The sequence below is a fragment of the Phoenix dactylifera genome, unplaced genomic scaffold, assembly GCF_009389715.1.
Source record: "Phoenix dactylifera cultivar Barhee BC4 unplaced genomic scaffold, palm_55x_up_171113_PBpolish2nd_filt_p 001325F, whole genome shotgun sequence".
Taxonomy (NCBI): domain Eukaryota; kingdom Viridiplantae; phylum Streptophyta; class Magnoliopsida; order Arecales; family Arecaceae; genus Phoenix; species Phoenix dactylifera.
In genome coordinates this window covers 1-22,104 of record NW_024068656.1, presented here as the reverse complement: position 1 = coordinate 22,104, position 22,104 = coordinate 1, and the positions used below count along the sequence as shown (strand labels likewise).

Genomic DNA, 22,104 nt, shown 5'->3' with positions numbered 1-22,104 from the left:
ATTATCAAATGCATCTACAGTTTCAACCTTCTCTCCTCTATACCTTTGCACTATATATTAGAGGGTGCTATATACATATCTCTTTCTTAATTAAAAAAAAAAATGTTATTGCTGTTTTACAAAAAAAAGGGAAAATGTGTAATAGCTACGGTGAGAGTCTATTATCAAATGGTGATACATTTGTTAGTATCTTCTCTTTGATAATCAACACCAAAAAGCCCTGGGAGGTAACTTCTCAACATGCAGAAGGCGATACAAGGAGCCAAAATTAATTGTTTTGGAATAATGTTTGAAAAGCATCTCATGAGCGTACATAAAAACTATTTTATTACCGTATGGCACGATACGATCCAAATGCCTAACAAAAGATTAATGGCGTACTTGAAGAATGGTTATACATCGATTTGCCGAGCAAGTATTATGTGTGTCTAAAACGAATTTTAGCGTCTAGTAAAAAAAATGTAACGGATCAACCTGCCATTTGTACCAACAAAAAAAAAAAAACTGACGCAAAATGCGTGCACCATGTCACAAGATCATCACGTAGGTGACTAATGATCATGTCAAGCGCTGCCACGAGACATGACCCATCACATTGAGTTGACAATCTCAGTAAAACTTACATCAGGTCACGTCGTAAAAAAATCGCCACCAATTGATTTCCATTTACGGTCGCCCTTGCATCATCCATACTTCGTTAAATCCCAAGCGCCGGGACCAGGCTTTGCTATGGTGCGCCGGGTGCGCACGAGAAGGGCTGGAGAGAGAGAGAGAGAGAGATTCCCTCCCCATGTCCCGCACCCACCCTGCATCGCACTTATTAATTTATTCAACATTTCAACCTCCTGAAGGAGAAGGGGGGAGAGGGAGAGAGAGAGAGAGAGAGAGAGAGAGTATTCTTCTTCCCTTTTTGTCGGGTGCCCGCTGCTCCCACTATCAGCATCATGCCCTCCTCCTCCTCCGCTGCGGCGTATGAACTCCCTTTTTAGCCTCCACCGGTCTTCCTCCTCCCTTCTTCTCTCCTTCTCTTCTATATCCAAGCTTGGAGAGAAAGCTAGAAGAAGACGAGAGCCGACATCTTCTCCCTCGGCCTCCAGCTCCCAAGCCCTCAACCCCGTCCCCAGGTCGGCTCTCTTCGCTATCCTCTCTCAGAGCTCTCGTTTGAACTCTTGTTCTTCCCCGTTGGGTCCTTCTCCGCGGCGGACAAGACTGCCCCTTGGCTCGCCCGTTTACCGGCGGTTTTCGCTTCGGATGAAGCTGCAGAGGACCCCTGTTTGATCTTTCTGGTTTCCTCCGACTTTTTCCAAGGATTGGAGGAGACCCCAACACTTGATCTTCTCTGGCTGGATTTCATCGTCATGGAGAGGTTTTTGCTCAATCAAAACCCTCTTCGGTTTAAGCAGACGGTGTTGATGAGAAACACAATTTCGCTCTGTTGACTTCTCTCGAAAAGGTGACGTTTTTTGTGGGGGAGGGGGGTTGGGTTGTTTCTTTGTTTATTTGGTGGTTCTGGTTCAAAAAATGGGTGTTTGAGCAAGCACGGTTCTTAGATTTTGAGGAGGGGGGCGGGTGTTCCGTTTGAGTCAGGAAACCTTAGCTGCTGGTTTGAGCTCTCTGAGACTTTTGCTGGAAATCTCCCAACGTTATTGCCTGTTTCAACCTTTCTTCCTTCTGATTCTGATGAAAACCGCTGGTTCTGAGATTTTTGAGCTCGTTAAGCTTGATGTTTTATGGTTTTATAAGAGGTTTGGAATGCTACTTTGATCCGGTGTTGGTGTTGTTTGCCGCCATGACATCAAACTGTCCTGATTTTGTGAAGTGGAGGGAGGAGTTCATCTCACAGGAGCGTGGAAGCCGAGTCGTCCACTACTACCTGGACGACTTCGGGGGCGATTCCCATCTTGCCGTCATTGGCACTGAAAGGAGCTTGAGGCACATGCTCTATGTGGTTTCGGAGGAGTTCAGTCAGGCCTACGGGCCTGACAAGTTGGGGTTCTCTTGCCTCAAGTGGAGATCGAGAAGAGAGGTGGTAGATTGGCTGACTTCATTCCTTCCAGCAAAGACCTGCACCCAGAGTAATTCAAGTACATATTCTCTCTAAATGCTATTCTGTACTTCAAAGTTCAGTTTCACGTTTATCTGGGCATTTGGATGTTGAGTGGGTTAACTTCGCTTGTTTCTCTACTTGGGAAATTCACTTTTAGATTTTATGCTTGGTTTGGTGCGTTGATATGCATTTGTGGTATTGCTGGAAAGCTGTTTAATATACCTTGTTTGCATTGTCCTATTTTTTCCATCATTTGCAAACCATTGTTTCTTATATTTGAAGTGTTCTTGCTCTATATCTTCTGTACCTAGTAGTTGATGGTAATTCACCATGACAGAATGTTGTTTTGATCAAAATGCCTTGATATATACAGCAGCTTTTACTTCTCACCAAGTTTTGATTTGGTTTTCTTTCTTCTTTTATGATTTTCCTGCTTAGTTGGTGAAATGTCCTCCAAGACATTTATCTTCTGCTTAGTAGTGCTTCCTCAAGTGTTGCTGTGATAATATAAAGGATATGAGAAGCATGATTATGGTGCCATTCCATTGTTCGTTTGGTGGGGAATAAAGAATACATACTATGCTGATAGATGGATTTCTTAATGCTAAACCTTCTATGCTTAGACAATTTTCAGGATTTCAAGCCATAGGTTTTTTTCATCTAGACATTAGAATATGTAGAGTGTTTATACCTCTGAAGATCCTTCCTTGTCCCTTCTTTTCTTAGAAGGTAACTTATGAGTTTGAATGATGTAAGGTGTTAACAAGTGGAGCTTGTCAGCTCCGAAGTCTGCCTCACTCATGCAACACATTTTTCTTATTAGAGTTACATGGTGAATGAGACCTGTTTCTAGCCTTAGGTCCCCTTTGTATCACCCAAACCTGAACCTGATGGTTGGAATATCAAATTCAATATTATGTGTATATACACTGTCGTGAGATGCAAATATACTCTGTAGTCTAAATAATCAATGCAATTAAGTCTTGTCAAGATCTACAACAACCACAATATTCCATTGGTTGTTTTCATATAAATCTGCCATGTCAACAAAGCCTCTTCATCTGTATTCCATGTTTAATGCGATAACTAAGCCTAGGAGCTGAAAATCTTCATCTCTATGCCATGTTGATCACCTGAGGTGAACTTCATGATTGTCATTTGCGCCAGAGTAAACTCTGTTCTTCAAAATCTTGTCCAGTCATTAACAATATGGCATAATTTTTCTCTTAGGCTTCAGCCTTCTGGCTAACCTAAGTGTAACTTAAAGCATCGTATCTTACATCAACATACCAATGCCTAGGGGTCCACATGTTAGTTTTTCCCTTGTTTTTTTGGTCCTGTAGCATGTGAATACCTTTTGCTCTAATCCACATTTATGTGTGGCAAGATGCAATATGCTAGATTGGCTATTCGGAGACGTTATTATTTTGGGGGAAAGGCTAGCACTTGAAACCAGTAATTTTTATTTTACTAAATTGATAGTGATATTAATCATTATGATCGAGAGTCAGTCTAGACTAATGCATTTCACCCATATAAAGATCTAAAACTTGATTAATATCTGAAATATAAATTTGATTTTCTGGTTATTCTCTTGATTTCTGTAGTCTAGGTTGCATTCATGACCAATGAGGCAACTCCATTTCCAAATCCTGAAACATCATCTTCAGAGAGAAGGATGAGGAAGATAGTTTTGAGTTCATTTTCTATGAGCAGATCCTCAAATTACAGAAGCAAGACTTATCTTAAACTAAATACCTACCTTCTCTTTCTAATCTTGGGCTATCCACATAGTGTCTTCCTGAAGTTCTCTCTCAAAGAAAGAATAGAAGAAAAACAAAGGTCTCAAGAAGTCAAGATCAAGGATTAGGGGTTAATAAGGACTCAGCCAGCAAGAGATTTCTCTATTATGACTGGCCCTGCAATGTGGCTGCCCCTTATATCTCACGCTGCACATAATGTATGGGATTTCTATTTATGTTCCCTGGCTCAATAAATTGTTTCTTTTGGTGAGAAAATAGGCTTCCTGATGCTCACATGGTACTGTAGACTTAAAAACTAGAACCAAAAGGACATAAAAGGAGTATTGAGGACTTCTATTCTTTGTCCTTAATCAACTAAACATCTAAATTTGACCCATTAAAGTTCTTCAAAATTAATTTTAAACTGCTATCAAACTGAAATCTCAAAAATTAGTTCTTTTCTGCTGAAATCTCTTTCTCTTTTCATCAAGCATATGAAATCTTCAAACTAGTCTAAACTCCAATATCAGCTTGAATGCTTGATGGAGGGTGAGTGGTATTTTTTTGCAACTTTGACGAATTGACGAATTGACCTTGCTACCTCTTAGTCACCAGAATCAGGAGCTGGTACAGGAGTGGATACAGTGTAGGTTCAAGGAAGCAGATATTTTAGAAATACTTTCAGTAAGGAGGCACTTAGGAAACGGGTTCAGGTTTGACATTCTGGGAAGATTTCTATGTGGGTGTCTACTAAGTGTTACTTAAATCTACCCAATTAAAGGACAGTGAATATTTTTCATATCAAACAATTCTTGCTAACATAGCTTTTAGCTATCACTTTGTTTTGAGGCATTGCAGTGCCAGGGAAGCTTTTCTAATGATCTACACCACATAGCAAGGTCATGCAACTAGCAACTGCTTCTCTTGTCAACTATATTTTAAGCACCTTTTTGAAAAGAGAGAAACAAATCTGTTAGTCTGCCTTGTGATGAAAATGGCATTGCAAAAAGCTTCCTGCTTATAAATCAGGATTATGAAGGTGAGGATGGGATCACATGATCAGCCTCTGGCAGATACTGAGGGAAGTCCAATATCAATAGTTCCTGAAAACACTGAACACTTTCTGACATCAAATATGACGTATAAACTAATACTTCACAAATTTTACAAATGGCTAATCGAAGAATGAAGTCACATGGTTGCCATATCTTGACTGCCAAGTTGGATTTGGCATTAATGGCAAAAAAAATATAGCTTTCTGGTGGGAGATGATCCTCCGCATTAGATGGTCAATTAGCAATTGGTACACATAATTTTCTTGAGTGTAAACACTATAAAATATGTCATGAGTCTCCTTAATGCTGCATATTACCAAGCACGGCAGTTGTTTCCATGATCAGCATGAACATGACAAGTCCTATGTGACTTCAAGGGTCTTGTTTATCCTATTAAGCCATGTGCCAACTGGCGCAATGTTAAACATCACACGCACGAATATAGGTGTACCTGGTGAATCTGCTCTTATATTTCCTTGTCACATTGTCGCCGAGTCATAGTCCTTGATATTCTAGTATTGAAGTTTATATTGGTGAAGATTTTGGCAATTTATGTATCTTTTCTGTTTTATTAAGTAATATCATACTTCAAAGAATAACTATGCAATTTATATTGGTGAAGATTTTGGGAGGCTTTTGTTCTGGCAGGCCATTTAATTGTTCTTGCTCAATAAAAAGTTTTACGTGAATCAATTGAGAAAACTTACTCTTCCTATTATGCTGTGTTTGGCAATATGAGATGATTACTTAACTGTCTTTTACCATGTTACATTAGAATCAGCAAAATATGAGTCGCCACAATCTTTGATTGCTGATGTAGAGGTGAATGAATTCGATGAGACTGGAGGATATCTATTTAAACACATGGTAATCAAATGTTGGACAAATTTGAATATTTACATGTAAAATTTATTAGCTTATTTGTTGTAACTTCTTAATTCTTTTATCTTAGGATAAAATCCATAATTCAGATATTATGTGGTCTGGTGTTTCCTGGACATGTGGCAAGCAGCTCAGGCACTACCAAGCATTTTGTCGCAACAGAACCATAATAGCTGTAAGCACCATCATTTCCATGTAACTTAATTCCTACAGAAATATTTTGGTGCCAAACAAAGATTCTCTGCTGTGCAGAACCATTCTTTTGTTCATGTCTTGTCTGAGGAGGAAAATCGCTATCTTGCTTATTTAGAAGATATGTATGAAGACAAAAAAGGGCAGAAGAAGGTTAAAGTACGGTGGTTTCATCAAGATCAAGAATTTGCTTGTACAATACCGCCACCTACTCCACATCCCAATGAAGTCTTTATCACACCTTACTCTCAAGTCATCAGTGCGGAGTGTGTGGATGATATAGCTACTGTTTTAACTCCCGACCACTACGAAAAATGCTTGGCCTTGCTTCCATGTGGTTCTTTAGCTGGAATCTGTTTGTGCTTTCGGCAGTACAGTAAAAATAAATTCAAACTCTTTGACTTAAGAACTTTGCGTGGATATTTTTATCAAGCAGTTCTCATGCGCATGGATATAAGCGCTAAGTTTAGGAAGGAAGAAGAAGAATCTGGTCATGGAAGAATCATAAAACGTGCTGGACCCAAGAGAATTAGGTTCATCAAGGGGAATCAGAGATTTTTGGCAGACTGTTTAGGTGCAAAGATGTCAGGCCATATGACAGCCTGCAGACCAGCTTATGAAAATCTAAGATACCAGTTACCTGTTAGAAGATCACTATCAGTGAAGTTTGTTGGACCACGCAATTGGCCTAGCCCACGTTTTAAGGTTGGTGAGAAGATAGAGATTCTCTGTCAAGATAGTGGCATCAGAGGCTGCTGGTTCAAATGTACTGTTTTGCAATTATCTCATAAGAAGCTGAAGGTTCGATATGATGATTTGCAGAATGTCGATGGCTGTGGGAACGTGGAGGTAAAGTATGGGCACCGACCCTGCGTTTTAAATTTTGGCAACCATTTATTTAAGGAAAAGAATTTTTCATTTTTCAGATTTCATATTGTACAGATGAAGGTTGGATATCCAGATTTTTCTTTCTCTTGTTTCTAGTTACAATATGATATTGTTTATGTATTACATGCATGGCTTTATTCATCTGAAAACAAATGGATATATGAACATGCCTACCAAGTAAGCTCAAACTACTATAGGGCCTCAAATTTTATATGCAAAGATTGGTTTACATAATTTATGAAAAAAGATAAGAAAATGCATTGAAACAGCATTTGGTATCTTCTGTATGGAACTTTGACTATATGAAAAGAAAATACCGAATGGATTTCATATCATATAGGTGTGGGCAGATATTTTAATTGTTCTCTTTATCTTGCTTCCATCTAAAATTTATTGTTATGTATAATTGCATATTCGCTGATTAGGATACAGATATACGTAAGTGGATATCTAATAATATGGACACTAAGCTGGAACTAGGCAAAATATGGAGCCTTAAATTTTTATATACACAAATTAATTACAAACTTGCAGCTATTATTATTCCTGAAAAATATTATCACATTGTTTCATGAACAAGAATTGCCACATTTATTAAAATACTTTCTATTAAAAATATATTTTTGGAAATATTTCTGACTTTGCTGAATATCTGAATGCTTCTCTGCACAATTTTTCAGAGAGCTTTCTGGACAAATGGTCCCCGAGCCGCTCCACATAGGACCAACTGCCAAGATAGCTGCTTTATGTCGTATGGCCACCTAATAGGTGCCTAAGCAGCTCATCTAGGCTTAGGTGGCTGAGTTAGGTCAGCTTTGAACTATATCCTATGGTGGGTTGGGTATTAGTTGTGACAAAACAGGGTACTACGAGTGTTAGATGGTGTAATAACCTAGATTTTTGGGCTCGTGGGCTGGCCCAGAGTGGCCAGGCCCAGCCTATGGGCCAACCTGAATTGGCCAGGCCCAAACCTAACCCGTGCTCGGCACGTGAGGGGATCAAGGAAGAAGACCCCGACTAGGAGTCTTCTTCCTCCCCGATTGTGGCGGAAACGGCGACTCTCTGATGGCAATCCAAGTTCGATTCGAACTCAAGGATCTTGCCTATTTAACTCTCCTCCTCAGGCCGGCCCAAACCCAACCCGTGCTCGGCACGTGAGGGGATCAGGGAAGAAGACCCCGACTAGGAGTCTTCTTTCCCCCGATTCTGGCAAAAACGGCGACTCCCCAAGGGAAATCCAAGTTCGATTCAAACTCAAGGATCTTGCCTATTTAACTCCCCTCCTTTGATTTCCTCCAACCAAATCACCGAGAATCGTCGTGATTCAAGCTCTTCTGCTCCAAGCCTCCTCGATTCATCGCCTAAAAGGGCTGCAAGAACCATGCCGGACCGAGAGGGAGAGTTGTCTATGCAAGGTTTTGATCGGGGTACTCTGTATCCCAGCTTGTAGACTATGAGGCGAGTCAGTGATCATTATATTAGTCAATCTTCGGTAAAGGTAAGAATCCCTGTACCTGGTCACTAGTTATATATATATATATGTTTATTGGTTTGTATTGCCGGATTTGCATCATGAGATTTGTATCGGTTTGGCATGTGACGATATGCTTTTATATAAATTTCAATAAAAATATATTTATGTGGTTATTATGCACATTAGATGTTGAGTATATGATTATATAAACAAAGATACTTTGAAATTGAGAGAAATTCATTGTATATGTGATAATTGATTTGACAAGAGTAATAAGTAAATCAGACAGATAAGATATGGTTTGGACTAACCTCGTTATAGCGCCCATGGGCTGACACATGGGAAGCCTCCACGAGCTTATGCGTGGAAAGCCCCTACGGGCTATAACGTGGGCCGGAGAGCCCCCACGAGCTTTAACGTGGGTCGGATGGCCACCACGGGTTATAACGTGAGCCGGATAGGGCTATAACGTGATACAATATTAGTCTTAGACTGAGTCATGATCTTGATTAGTCCAAAACCGGAAGTTAATTACTAAGAAATCTAGAAATCAAGTTAATGAAAAATGGATGACATGACTTAAGAAATTGGTGTTAAACAATTGGTTACATTTGATATATATATATATATATATATATATATATATATGCTTCTTTGAAAAAAATGATAATGAGAACTTATGTGCATGTTATTTATGAGCTTTCTGAGTATTGATACGATATTCATTTATCTGGTATTGTTAATTGATTATTTTTTATTACTTATGGTATAACGGTTTGGGATTTTTACTGGGCTGGAAAAGCTCATACTCTTCTTATTTTTTTCAGAGTCACAGGAGGCATAGTTTCAAATGGGAGGGACATGGAGTTTGTACAACTAATCATTAGTTAGTTAGTTATTTCTCTTATTTTACTGATACGGATGGAAATCGAAAAATTTGTAATTGAACTAGTTGATGATTTAATGTTGGTGGAATGATTTAATTATAATTGTTGGTATTGTGTGAATTTCATTCATCTCAAGCCTAGCATATTCTCTATGGCTCTGCCTTAGGGAGTGTGTGCCCGTGTTACATGCCCGCACCTAGATGTTAGGTTCAGGGCATGACAGATGGATAGTTGAACTATTTTTCAATTGGCACTCAGACCAACTCAGTTATAGTTTCTAGCAATTTTTGATTTTTTTAATTCTTTGATTGAGTATTCAACATATACAGACTTGCTAGTTGCATGAACCCTCTTGAATAATTGATCATGTTTCTATACATGATAAACTAATACTATCCTATGGTTTGTGGGGACAACCTGTAATTTCACTAATTAGCATGCAATGTTATGCTGATTTAAGTGCTCCAATAAATGTGAATATGTGATAGTGTTTCCTTAATTCACTTTTTCTCTTTTATCATGTTTTCTTATTTTATATATATTTTTTTGTTATTTAAACCTGTGTTATTCTTTATCGAACTTTGGTGATCTTATAATCCATTGCTAGGAATCTGCCTTCTTCCTAAGCACTATATCCCTTGATTGCAAGATCTATTGCAAATGCATTATTGAACAGTGTCTCTGAATCTAGGAATTGATTGAAGGTTTATTTAATTTGATACACCTGTCTCGCTAGATTTTATGTTTGTCAGTTTGTATGCTGTAGGAATGGATCCCTGCCTTCAGACCAGCGGCTCCTGATAAATTAGGCATGAGATGCTCAGGCCGCCCAACAATTCGTCCTTATCCCACATGTGATCATTTTCTCGATAGTGTTGCATTTCTTAATGGAACCCCGGTGGATGCATGGTGGAATGACGGCTGGTGGGAAGGGGTTGTGGTTGGAACAGACAGCTGTGGAGATGATAGTCGGCAAGTATATTTTCCAGGTATGTGCTTCCTCATTTGTTTGAACTTTGAGTTGCTACACTGTTATTCCCCCTTTTTAAGACATTTTTGTTCATATGGTTGTTCTGTTCAAGCTGCCACCCATTCTATGTTTTAGTTGAGAATCTGGGGTGAGTATGGTAGTGAGACACATCTGCTTGTGCTATTGATTTCCAGTCTCCCATAGTGTCCCTTCTCACATGGTGATTTGGAATTATTAGTAAGAAAAAGGATTTCTAACAAAGGGTCATTGCCTTAGCCAAAAAAAAAAAAAACAAAGGGTCATTCAGGAGAAAAGAACAATACTTATGTGAATAGAGGTTTGCATGCAGCACATACCTTTAACCAGTTATGTAGAAATGCATTATTTATTTTACTCAGGAACCTTGTCTGGAGTTGTTAGTACCTTTGCCATTTAAATTGTATTTTCAGATGAGGTACCACATAATTCTAAAAAAGAAATCCTCCTTTTTGGCTCTGATGATTTGGCTCATGCAGACAAGGTACTAGTGTAGGATGTGAACTAATTAGGCACCTTTATCACTCACCAAGGAAAATTCCTGGAATCTTAGATGAAAGTACATAACATAAAGATGAACAAAAACCTTCCATAACCTTTTAGTTTTTAACAAATATATACAAACCAACCATGATATGCAATCAAAATTTCAACGGATCAATATTGGATTTTTCTTATCGACCACTTGCTGTCTTCTTGCAAGATATGCTTGATTTTGATAAGTAATATGCATCAAATGCTTGTCTGGGACTGTTCAACTGGCTCTCAGAGCTGCAATTTCTAGTTCTGTTTTTAAGAGCTCAATTGACAGCTCAGAGCGGGAGAAATGATATATGAATTTCATATGATTCAGGTGAAGATGTCTTCTTAATATGCCAGAGAAAAAAATTAAGAATTTCTAAAGACTGGGTGGGGAACCAGTGGGTCGATATCGTAGCTAAGCCAGATATCTTGTCAGCAATATCTTCAGTTAGCCATGGAGCAAGGGTAACTTCCTCCTCACTCTTCCCTAAGAGGGTGGAATCAGGTAGTTCTGCAATGTCAGACCAAGATGTCATCACCACACAAGCCAATTCAAATGAAGAAGATAAACAAGCAGAAACCAGCTTGGGTGATAAAACTGATGTGAACATGAAGCGAGTTAATTCAAGAAAGCGGCTGAGGGATGAAAGTTCTGAGGAAGACTCTGAGGAAAAGGCAGGCATAGGTGGTGACTAGAGTTGAAGGCTGGCAAATGAAGTTGGACCAGGCCTGCTTTAATTTTTTTTGTATGTAAACGTGTGCGTATAGAATATCATATATAATCACGATGATGTTACTTTCTGGGGCCAAATTAACTGCACTGTAATTCGGACAATAATGGAGGTGAACTGACTGAAGACTTGGCGTTCTTTGTAACTTTTTTAGTTTAAGCTTTTGCCATCTTATCTAGCAATTTAATTCCAGATTTAGGCCTTGAGTATCTGGTAAGAATGGCCCCTCTTCCAGCTTTGTTCAAATTGTGCCACTAGTGCTTCCAGGTGCCCCTGTCATGGGTGCGCCGTGTTATGGGAATATAATCCAAGCCTACATTAATTTTTCATGGTAATTTTATATATGGAACTAATTATGTCTTGTTTTCTGTTGACAGTTTATGTATTCGTCTCTCTATGTGATCCTTGGTGCCATCTCATCATTTTTAGCCCTATCTGCAGCACTATGTAGCTAAACTAGGAAAATGTCTGAAGAACAACAGAGACCAATTTGTTATCTGTAGACAGGTGAAGTTTATCTGAACTTGTGGAACCTTGTAAGCTGCCACAATCTTTATCCCGAAAGCCTTTGTCCACTGTAGTAGTATGTTGGATGTTTGCATTAGCGGCTCAGCAGCTGTGACTGGATGTTATGGTCAGTGAAGTTATCACCTATGTTACTTCTCTTGTCACAGATGTAGTGGTAGTGGTGTTTGATGGTCTTTTTCACCTTCGAACCATTCCCCCTTCCATTTGAAGTCTTGCAATAAAGTCCCTGGCATTCATTTACTTCTACAAATCATTTGTCCTGCCACATGGCTTCATTCTTTATCTTCTTTTAAGGAAAGGCTCCATACTGATGTTATTACCTACACTAGAAAGGGTGTCACAGCATCCATGCTCTGTTCCTTCTTTCTTCCGGACTTACAACTACTCTGATTGAAATGGTTAACAGACCCATGATGAGCATTTTCGTTCATCACACTGAATGGTTTGGACTATGCTGCATGAGATTGTGAAGTCCCTTGTTGATGTCAGCAAAAGATAGCATTATGATGGCCGATGCATGATCTCGTCGATTGGTAACCATCATCATCAATTGGTATGGACTTGGTTATGGAAACGCATGAATGAAATATAAGGCCTCGTTATGGAAACGATCACCTTCTCTCTGCAAGAATCCAAGTTCTGTGATGTTAATATGTGGAAAAGAGGAACCTCCAGGCAATGAGACCGTGCTCTAATGAAATACAGAAATTAACAAAGGCTTCTCAATTGGGAGGCTGCTTTGCAAGTTTTTGACACAAAGGAAGGAGTTAAAAAAGTAGAACAGTTTGACAATGCAAGCTACTACGGAGAACAGAGTCGCACATCACAAATTTAAAAAGCCTAGAACAAAACAAAGTAAAAACACTCAAACCAAGCTAAAAGAAAAGAAAAATGAGTAAACTACTGGCCAAAACAGAACTCGCTGACCAAATGACCAGCGCTCACTTATAAACCTAAATACATTTCTAGCTAGCTTGAGGACCTAAAGTTAACGGATAACATTCTCTCTTTTTTTCCCGAGGTTTGAAGGTATAAACAATGAGGACTGATGAAAAACATTACGTAATAGCATCCTAATCTCTTAAAAAGGATGAAACACTCAAGCTATAGAAAAAAAAACAAAAAAAGGATACAAAGATCATCAAGTACATTGCATAATCCCATAATGGTCTTCTGGCTTCTCCGCACTCACCTATATACAAAGAAATAAATATCTTCACTCTCTCCCTATTACCATCTGGAACCATAGTCACCGCTCCCTGCACCGTCGTCGAATCTCCACACCCATCCTGCGACACCAGGATGACCCGACTGTGAGCCCCGTCCTTAAAGTTGAAGTTCCCGGAGTAATTCTCTGCACTGAAGTCATCCCAAGAAATGAAATCCTTGTACTGCATCTGGGTTCCCTGACAACTCAAGACCCTGCAACAAGCCACAACAAAAAGACTGAAAACAAAGAAGTCCATCTCTCTCTCTCTCTCTCTCTAACGCACTGCTTTAGAGGCTGGCATTCTTCTGGGTCTTATCGAGTGTGGAAGTTATAGAGAGAGGAGGCGTTGAAGGGGTGGAAACGGATGAGGGTATTAAATCAGTTTTTATTATTGAGGCTGGTATTATATTCGGAAAATTAACAAAAAGTGCAGTGGTCCCATAATGAATTTTATAAACGAGTTACAGCAGCAATACACATCGGGGAAATCTCGCTAGTTGAACCAATTTGGTAATCTAGCCATGCTATTGTGGTAGGTGAAGATCTGGTCTTCCTCCAGCGCGAAGCTCACATTGCTGCTGATCAGCGTCACCTCTCCTGTTCTCAAGTCGTGGCGCAGCACCCTCACTTTCTTCTCTATGCTATTCCCAGCCCTCACCCAGAGGTAAAGCTCGTCCCCTCCCTCGAATGCCAATGGCTGCATGAACCACCGCGAGAACAGCCGCTCCGACAGGCTTCTGCCCCTCAGTCGCATTGTGTTGCAGAACTCGGCGAGGACATGCCGATTCTTTTCAACCATCTGCGCCAAGCTCACTCGATATCTTCTCGACCACGCCTCGCTGCTACGGCTGCCATCCTCGATCACGTAGACCTCCACCGCATCCCCCACCACAACCGCGCAGGTCAGCCGACCCTCCGTCGACGCCCCGAGAGCATGCCGAGCTCGTCCTGATACCGCTGCTGGCAGCAGCCTCCAGCCTGCGAGGTCCTTGCATGGGTCGAACCATATCAAATACTCGACGCAGTCCCAGTACAAGACTCCTCCAGCGAACGCTGGAGTCCCATGACGCCACCGGAAGCCACCGACGGCGACCTTCTGGCTGGACTGCACCCACTCGCCCGTACAAGAAGAGAAGACCACGAACTGGTACTCGACTTCATCGACAGCGCCCTCGACGTTATCCCGTTTGGGGTAGACCAAGGAATAATGAGCCGGCGAGGTTGAGGGGTCGAAGGCCAGCCCGACACCATAGCGACGGCGCTTGCTTTGAGGGATGGGCTCGTACTCCTCGGTAGCCGGGTTGAGGACGCAGAGGAAGTTGAAGTAGAGGGCGTGGACGTAGACGCAGAGGAGGCCGTTCGTCGAGCCGACGAGGCTGATGCGATGGGAGCTGAGGATGGAGAGGGAGGGGTCGGGGACGCCGATCGGGGTGCCGGGGGGGGACAGGAACTCGAGGCCGCGCCAGCTGAGGAAGACGAAGCCGGAGGAGGTGGGGGAAGGGCGGCGGGACTGCTCGAGGGCGAAGAGCGGGCTGTTGGAGATGTAGCCGTGCCATGCCTTGCAGACGTTCTTGCACCTGGAGAGGGACTTGAAGGACAGCCTTGGGAGGATGTTGAACCGAAAGAGATCATCATATAGAACGCGAGAGCCTTTCGCTACTTCGCCGCTGCCGCTGTTGTTCTTCGGGGACCTGTTCTTCCTGGATTCCTCCATGTCCATGAAGAGAGAAGGTCGAGAGCCTGAAGACGAACGAATTAAGTAGCTATAGTCGTAGCGGCCGGGACCCCTCTATATGGTAGATTGTTTGGGTTTCCTGGTAATGGGAGTTCGAATTTCTCTAGGAAAGGGCCGGAGAATCCGACGCCCTGATCGACACGAATTCTGATCACTTTGGATATACTTCCCCCCACGTCTTTAGGATTCGCGCTACCAAAGGTAAACGGAGGACGATGGTCCGTTTCAGAGCGGACAAGGTCTCTCTCTCTCTCTCTCTCTCTCTCTCTCTCTCTCTCTCTCGATATTAACGGCACATCCTTCGCAATCTAGCATCACTTCTGGGAAAAGATTATTTGAACGTAACTGTCATTGTTTTGGGCTGTGTTTTTATGGAAGATGAGAATAAAACCTAACAACCAAATAAAACTCTAGTAGGATCTAATTAAACTTATAAAAGGATTAGTGCCAACTCGAAGTTAGCTGTGATTGAAAGAGAATCCTAAAATTTTTTGACTCTAGATTAAGGAAAAGATTGTTTGAACCAAAGTGCCATTATTTTCATGTGTTTTTTTATAAAAAGATTGAGCAGAAAACCTAACATCCCCCAAGGAAAAAAAAAGATGGTTGCCAAATTGAAGTTAGCTATAATTGAGAGAGAATCCTAAGATTTTTACCATGATATTCATTCACCATCCACCAGATATTGTGATTGTGATATGTGATGATCGAAACCATTTTCTGTTTTATATCAATTGAGGCAAAATAATAGTTGTCGCAAAGGCGAGCAAGCAGATTTTTCTCATAAAAAGAAATAGTTGAATGGAAACATAATTTCTCAAGCGTAGGATGAACTAAATTTAGAAAAAGAGATCAACTATCAAAATGTGCAAATTGAACTTTGCAAAGTTCTCTTTCCCCTTGTAGGGTTTCAATAGAATTTGCAGCGATACATAGTGAGACGGATTTTTTATCTCTTCTATAATTTTTTTATTTCTTTTCTATAATAATTATCTCGGTAGCCATTCTAACTAGACAATGGCACCATTAATATAAGAGAATTATATTTTGCTTCTCTTTATAGCATTTCATGATTGTAATTTAGCCAGATAAATATATCTATCTTAAAGAAGATTTTGTTGGCAAAATTCTATTTTGTAGATAGTCCTGTATCAACATGCATGTGATGCACACCACCCATAACCCTCCAATTTAAACTCATCATGGTTGTCCATGTATGAAAAAGAAGGATCTCATACATAATCTGTAATAAAAGGATCTGATATGGAGCAGCCAGACAATGAAACACAACTCTAGGAATAAAATAATCTCTCACTTTGCTCTCTGTCTTTCTTCCCCCCCCTCCCCCTCCCAAAAAAAAAAAAGCATTCCCTTCATATAGCTGTAACTGAGTTGAAATGCAAAAGCTGATCTACAGGGGTTACACTGATGCTCTCACTTGTTGTACCAGGAAAGCAAACTGGAGAATCTAATGACATCAGAGAAGCCAAAGATTATAAAATCAAGTGTAATGACTAATGACTGAAGTAATTTGTAAAGAAAACAGGCTTCCTAATGCACTAGTTGTAAAATTAAGAGAATGGAGGTGCTGAGTATAAATGTGCATGCGGAGGAAGCAAAATAAAATTGGCAGGGAACGGGACATGCTCATAAAAAAGAATAGGTTCAAAATAAGGCTAAAACCTAACACAGAATCTGGAGCTGGGGGAAAAAGATACTCAGGAGAAATCAGACACTGAAAGAAACTATCAAAGCATTATTTAAAGCTCGTGCAAAATATAGAATAAGTTTTAAGTCATCCATCATCCATGGTGCAATTTACTTTGAGCATTTGAAAGATACTAAAAATTTGCCCAAAACTTTTGATATGATACCTTTCGTACATTTATAAGTATATGGAGGCTACCTATATCTCAACTCCTAAACAAATTACATTTATGTGAGAAAGATTGCAATTTTAGTAAACTAGAATTTTTTAATTCCTTAAGTTTCTAAAATATATTCATCCTTAAATGATTGATCAAAAGGGAACTAACCTTTAGATGAACGGATAAAATAAAATTATTCTTCTATTTGTTTAAAACTTTTATAAGAGTCCGAATTAGAATTTGGTTTGCTTGATCAGCAAACGACAGAGGTAGAGAGAGAGAACCGGACCGGGGAATGGGCCGGTTTGCAGCGTTTCCCGTCCGACTGGTCGCGGTCGGGCCGGAAAACGTGGTAAAGGGTTCCCGCTGCCGACGCAAATCCTAGGGTTTTAGAGATAGAACATCAAAATCGCTCTTCCTCTTCTTCCCCATTTTTCGCAAATTTGAGCTTTGGATTTCGACTGCAAGAATGCCTTAGATTTCGCAAATCTTCCTCCGAGAGCATCGGATAAGGTATTATCTCCTCCATTGCACCATCTAATTCACCATTTTGGGAGGCAGTTGTCTTCTGGGTTATATGTAGTTTAATATATGCTAGTGAATCATGAGATTTAGATAGTTGATTCATTTGTTTCCGTATTTGGAGATTTTTCTCTCGAGATTTCATGTAACCCAACTTTTCTGTTTTCTTTTGAGTTTGGGAATTGGGGAAATAGCTTTGGGGTTTAGGAGTTCATCTTCTCTCTTTACTTACTTTTTATTTTATTTTTTTGAAGAGGGAGGCAAAACCACTCGGCCTTTGTTAGAAAAAGAAAAGTTTACATTAACTAATCTTCTCTCTTTACTTAAAAGTGAAAGGTTCAAAGTTCAGCATCTTAGTAAAAAATTGATCTTTGGAAAAGAGTGGGCAATGAATTATGGAAAATTTAAACTATAATTTATCCATTGTTTTTTGTTCTCTTCACTTTCGTCGAAGTAATGGTTATAACAGTAAGTACTAACCACTCGGGTTGTCCACTTGATTGTTCTACTTTTCGGGGTTGTTGATGTAAGTGGTTACGCGAAAGACTGCACTCTGATGACATTTCGTAGCATGTTTGCTTTTGTTTATTCACTCTTTCTTTTAATTTCTGGCTTCTAGATCATGAAGCAAATTGTATCAAGTACTTCTTTGTTTAGCTGATTGTCCACTCTCATGTGTTGCATTAGCTTTTAACATATACAAACTTATGGATAATTCTAATTAACAAATTTCACAGCAGGTCTATGCTGCATTGACTTGCCAAGTTCTTTTGCCCCTTGCATCACTCTGAGTTTTGTGGAGCAAAACTTTTAATTGTACTTTGGTTATAAATAAATGTTTTCTTCTAGGTGATTTGATAGTTTTGATTTCTTGCTCTAAATTCGGACTCCCTCTTATTTTTTCTTTTTTTTGCATTTAATTGCTTTTTTACTGCTTTGCACAGAAGAAAAAAAGAAGTCCTCGTAGTTCCAACAGTGAGCAATCCAACCCTCTCTATCTCATTCTCTTTTTTCTTCTTTATTGTTCTGAATTCTTCTTTCTTAACATCCCTACATATATCTATGTATATGGTTGAGAATATTTCTTATTATCGTTATAAGAACTTGATTTTTGGCTCAGATCCTAAACAAATCAAGGCTACTACCATGGATCCAATCCAAACTGTTCATGTCAAGCTTATGGCCTCTGATCTCCTCTCCTTAACTGTCTGGCCCTCAAACCCTCCCTGCTTCACCCGGAAGGGAAGGCCTATATCTCGTGCTGAAACTGTAGGCATGGTAGTGAGCCGTGAGCACAAGGACAAATTTCTGAGGTTCCTGGTGGACGATGGGGAGTGGGGTGCATCCCCTGCATCATCTGGCTCAACCACCACTACCTCACTTTCCATGATGGTTCATCTAATCTCGAACTTATGGCTGAAATGGCACTGAAGCAATCTGAGATAGTTCAGCTGGGGGAGCTAGTTAGAGTCAGGGGGAGAATCACAATCTATAGGGGGATGCTACAGATTACAGTGAGGGATGTGGTGGTGGAGAGGGATCCAAATGCAGAGGTGCTACACTGGTTGGATTGCATCAGGTTATCCAAACAGTGCTATGACTTGCTGCCTGCTGCTGCTCTTCCTGGATCTGTTCTGAAACCCACATCAAGATGGGTCTGACCGTAAGATTCTAAAATTTTTCAACTTTGATATTCTTCCATCAACTCCTACAAAGGCATTTGATTATTCTTTTCCCAAATTTGTAGGTTAGCTGCATGGTGCCCTTCAAAGCACGCCAGCCTGGATAAATTTGTTACCCTTCTTCATCTTATATTATGTCTCATAATCTCTTCTTGCATGGATTATTTTTCATTCAAACAACTTTTCAAGTGTTTCTTGTGGGATTCGTGCATCTCCTGGTGTTACGATGAATCTACTGAGCTACCAGGTCCCTTAGGAAAAAATGTCCATTCTTTTCAGTCAGTCAATGGAAGCGACTCATATAACAAGGAGATGTCATTGCTTTGTTTTGTACCTACATTATGGTTATGTTACAATCTGTGCAAAATTTTAATGTTGATTGCAGCTGATTTCTGCTATTAAGCGTCAGCAAGGTTCTGATATAACACCAACCAGTTTTTTCTCTTTTTTTTTGTGGGGTGTTTTTTTTTTTTTTTTGGGGGGGGGGGGGGGGGGGGGGCGTTTCTCCTTAGGACAGTGTTAGAATTACTTGTATTCTCTCTGATACAAATATGGTCAGGACAGTGTTAGAATTGCCTGTTTTCTCTCTTATACAAATATATGGCTGTTATTTTGAATGAGGATACCCCTGGATCCTTTTCTCTCTTTTTACCCATTTTCCACTGATAATATTGTTTTTGAAAAAAACATTGATAATAATTTAGCCATTGTAAATTGTGAAGCTTATGAAGCCATGTACCATGATGAATAGGTAATACTCTTATTACCGATTGCACTCTATACTGCTAGCAAAGAGGCAAAGAACACCAAGAAAAAGGGTAGGCAAAGGGAAAGATGGTTCGAGCCCCTTTAAAGGATATCATGTAGTATGGAAGTTATTTACCAACATAACGAATGTTATTTATTGACAAAGACAATGATTTAGCATTTTGGCAGTGTGGGAGCACGGTATTCTGACAGCTCGATAAGCATAACCATAATTATCAAGCTTGTCCTAGTTATTTGGGGTTGGTATTATCGATCCCCATTTGCCAGGCCTTCCTTTGATGTTGTTTTCAGCACCCTCATTTCATTTTTCACATACCACCTATGTCAAGACATCTTGTTACTTATTCAAATGAAAGCCACCAGAGCAACTTCAATAAGAAAGTTGGGGAAGGTTTAGGCAAATGAGGGGCAATGTAATGTGATAACGCAATTGTTCCCATGAATCAAGATTATTGGAGTTGAGGGCTCAAATTGATATTCTGATAGTCCGATGAAGGATACGGTATCAACGTCCTAATTCCACAAAGTAGCATGGAGCAGTTGACCCTGGAGAATGGGGTATCGATATAATGTGAGAAGTTAAGCTGCATAGAGAAAGAATAGAAGATCTACATATTATCTTAGATTATGAAAGGGTAGACTGCCCTCGTGGTTGGATTAGCACTGCTTCGATGCCAATTTGCCCCCATATTTGTTTGATGCCAAAGAATGAGATATCAGATCAAAGTAAAGACATGCCACAAGTAAAAAATTAAGACATTAAATTCCTGTCAAATGTATAAATATTACTAAGAGATGTTTCACTCTTGGTTTCTAGCACATTGTAGAATTAACCCAAAAAAATGTTAGCTTCTTTTTGGGTGTGAAGCAGCGTCAAACCAAAATACCCAACAAGCATAAGCATTAGCTCTCCCTGAAAAGGAGGTGAGCTAACATAATGACACCGAGCCCTTATTGCAGCTGATGCTACTGAATCCGCTGCTTTAGTTTTTGTACGTTTGCTTTGTAGCAAGGAGCTCCGAATAGGAAAGGCTTCGAGAGACTGAAGAAAAGCGCCTATGAAAGGCCTCGACGAAAAGATGGAAAGGATGTGTCTGTCCTGGTTGACAAAAGTGGATTTTTCTATCAAAGAAAGGATTGGCTTGGAGTACGCTTAGCCCTTTTTTCTCCAGCCACTTTTTTCCAGCCATGTTTTTTCGCAGAAAAAAAATCCAACAAAAAGCAAAAACATAGCCATCCATAGAACATAGAGGAAAGTAATAAGCACACCATTTTAAGCTTAAGAAAGTTAAATCAACTTCTTGGAGGATAAAGAGAATGGGATTAAGCGAGTCTGGTTTCTAGAAAACTTAAAAATGAGCAAAGGATCTCCAAAAGCTAAGCAGTCTCCTGAATCGAGAAATACACAAGTTCGAATGAGCATTTAGAAGCTGGTTGTAGCTTATGTAAAAATTTCATGACATTTACAATTACAAAATTAAATCTGAGCCCAATACCAAACCCAAAATTTAAAAGTTGAAAAGAATCTGAAACTTTAAAACTGCAAAGCAAGAATTACAATGGCTTTATGTGAATGAGTGAACGGATACACACACGCAAAACAAAATTGTGATAAGGGATTTTGTAGCAAGTGATATGGGGAATCTAAACTTAATCTGTTAAATAGTGCTGAATCAAAGATATTAGTTTCTTGTATATTGAAAAGCCCATTCATCTCTAGCGCAACCTCAAGTTTTTGAATCATAAGACAACTTCTAATGCGGAGTTATTTCAATCTTAGGGATGCTGTATAGATAAAGAACAATTTCATCTCTATAAAAACACTCATCTCTATGCTCAATACCGGAACTCCTATGTTGGTTAAGAGCTGACCATTATTGCTATAATTTATTGGACTTGGAAACAAGGTCTCATTCACTCAATTTACCATATTTTGATGTCTGCGAATGATGATGGGTGGTTATTTCACATATTTTCACTCTTTGCATGTAATATATGGTGGCAATACACTTGTTCGACTTATCTGAACCCCTATAACACAAGAAATTCTGGCACAAAAATTTTGCTTTCCTGTTCAAAGAATTTTTTCTTCAAAGAACTATATAATTCAATGAGTTAGTGACAAAAGTGGATGATCAGGGAATGGATTAGTCTTTCTGATGGCTAACAGGTTTGTAATCACGTTGTTGGTAGTGCCTCGGCTTGTATTATTTTATTCCTTGTCGGTTCCTTCTTATTTCATTATGATACTAATTATTTAGGGCAGAAAAAAAAGGACTGTCAAGTTCTGCTTCTTTATACCATAGCTTTGCATTTGCTTATGTTGTTCATGTGCAAAGTCAATTATGGAAATGTTTACCATTTG

At 39.7% G+C, this 22,104-nt stretch overlaps 2 protein-coding genes across 2 annotated transcripts; both read left to right on the top strand.

Annotated features, from left to right (window-relative positions):
- The first annotated feature begins 848 nt into the window (after positions 1-848).
- On the top strand, positions 849-11,761 carry LOC103707582. The gene is made up of 6 exons (XM_039122020.1): positions 849-2,084; positions 5,620-5,711; positions 5,797-5,901; positions 5,979-6,767; positions 9,934-10,156; positions 11,027-11,761. Exons 1-6 carry the CDS (start codon positions 1,724-1,726, stop codon positions 11,389-11,391), a joined length of 1,935 nt encoding a protein of 644 aa, XP_038977948.1. The 5' UTR covers positions 849-1,723; the 3' UTR covers positions 11,392-11,761.
- A 5,276-nt stretch (positions 11,762-17,037) lies between these two features.
- LOC120108419 (CST complex subunit STN1-like) lies at positions 17,038-18,950 on the top strand. The gene is given in 4 exon segments (XM_039122021.1): positions 17,038-17,280; positions 18,234-18,264; positions 18,427-18,618; positions 18,621-18,950. Coding segments are annotated over 2 exon segments (513 nt in total). The 5' UTR covers positions 17,038-17,280; positions 18,234-18,264; positions 18,427-18,435.
- Positions 18,951-22,104: the final 3,154 nt, after the last annotated feature.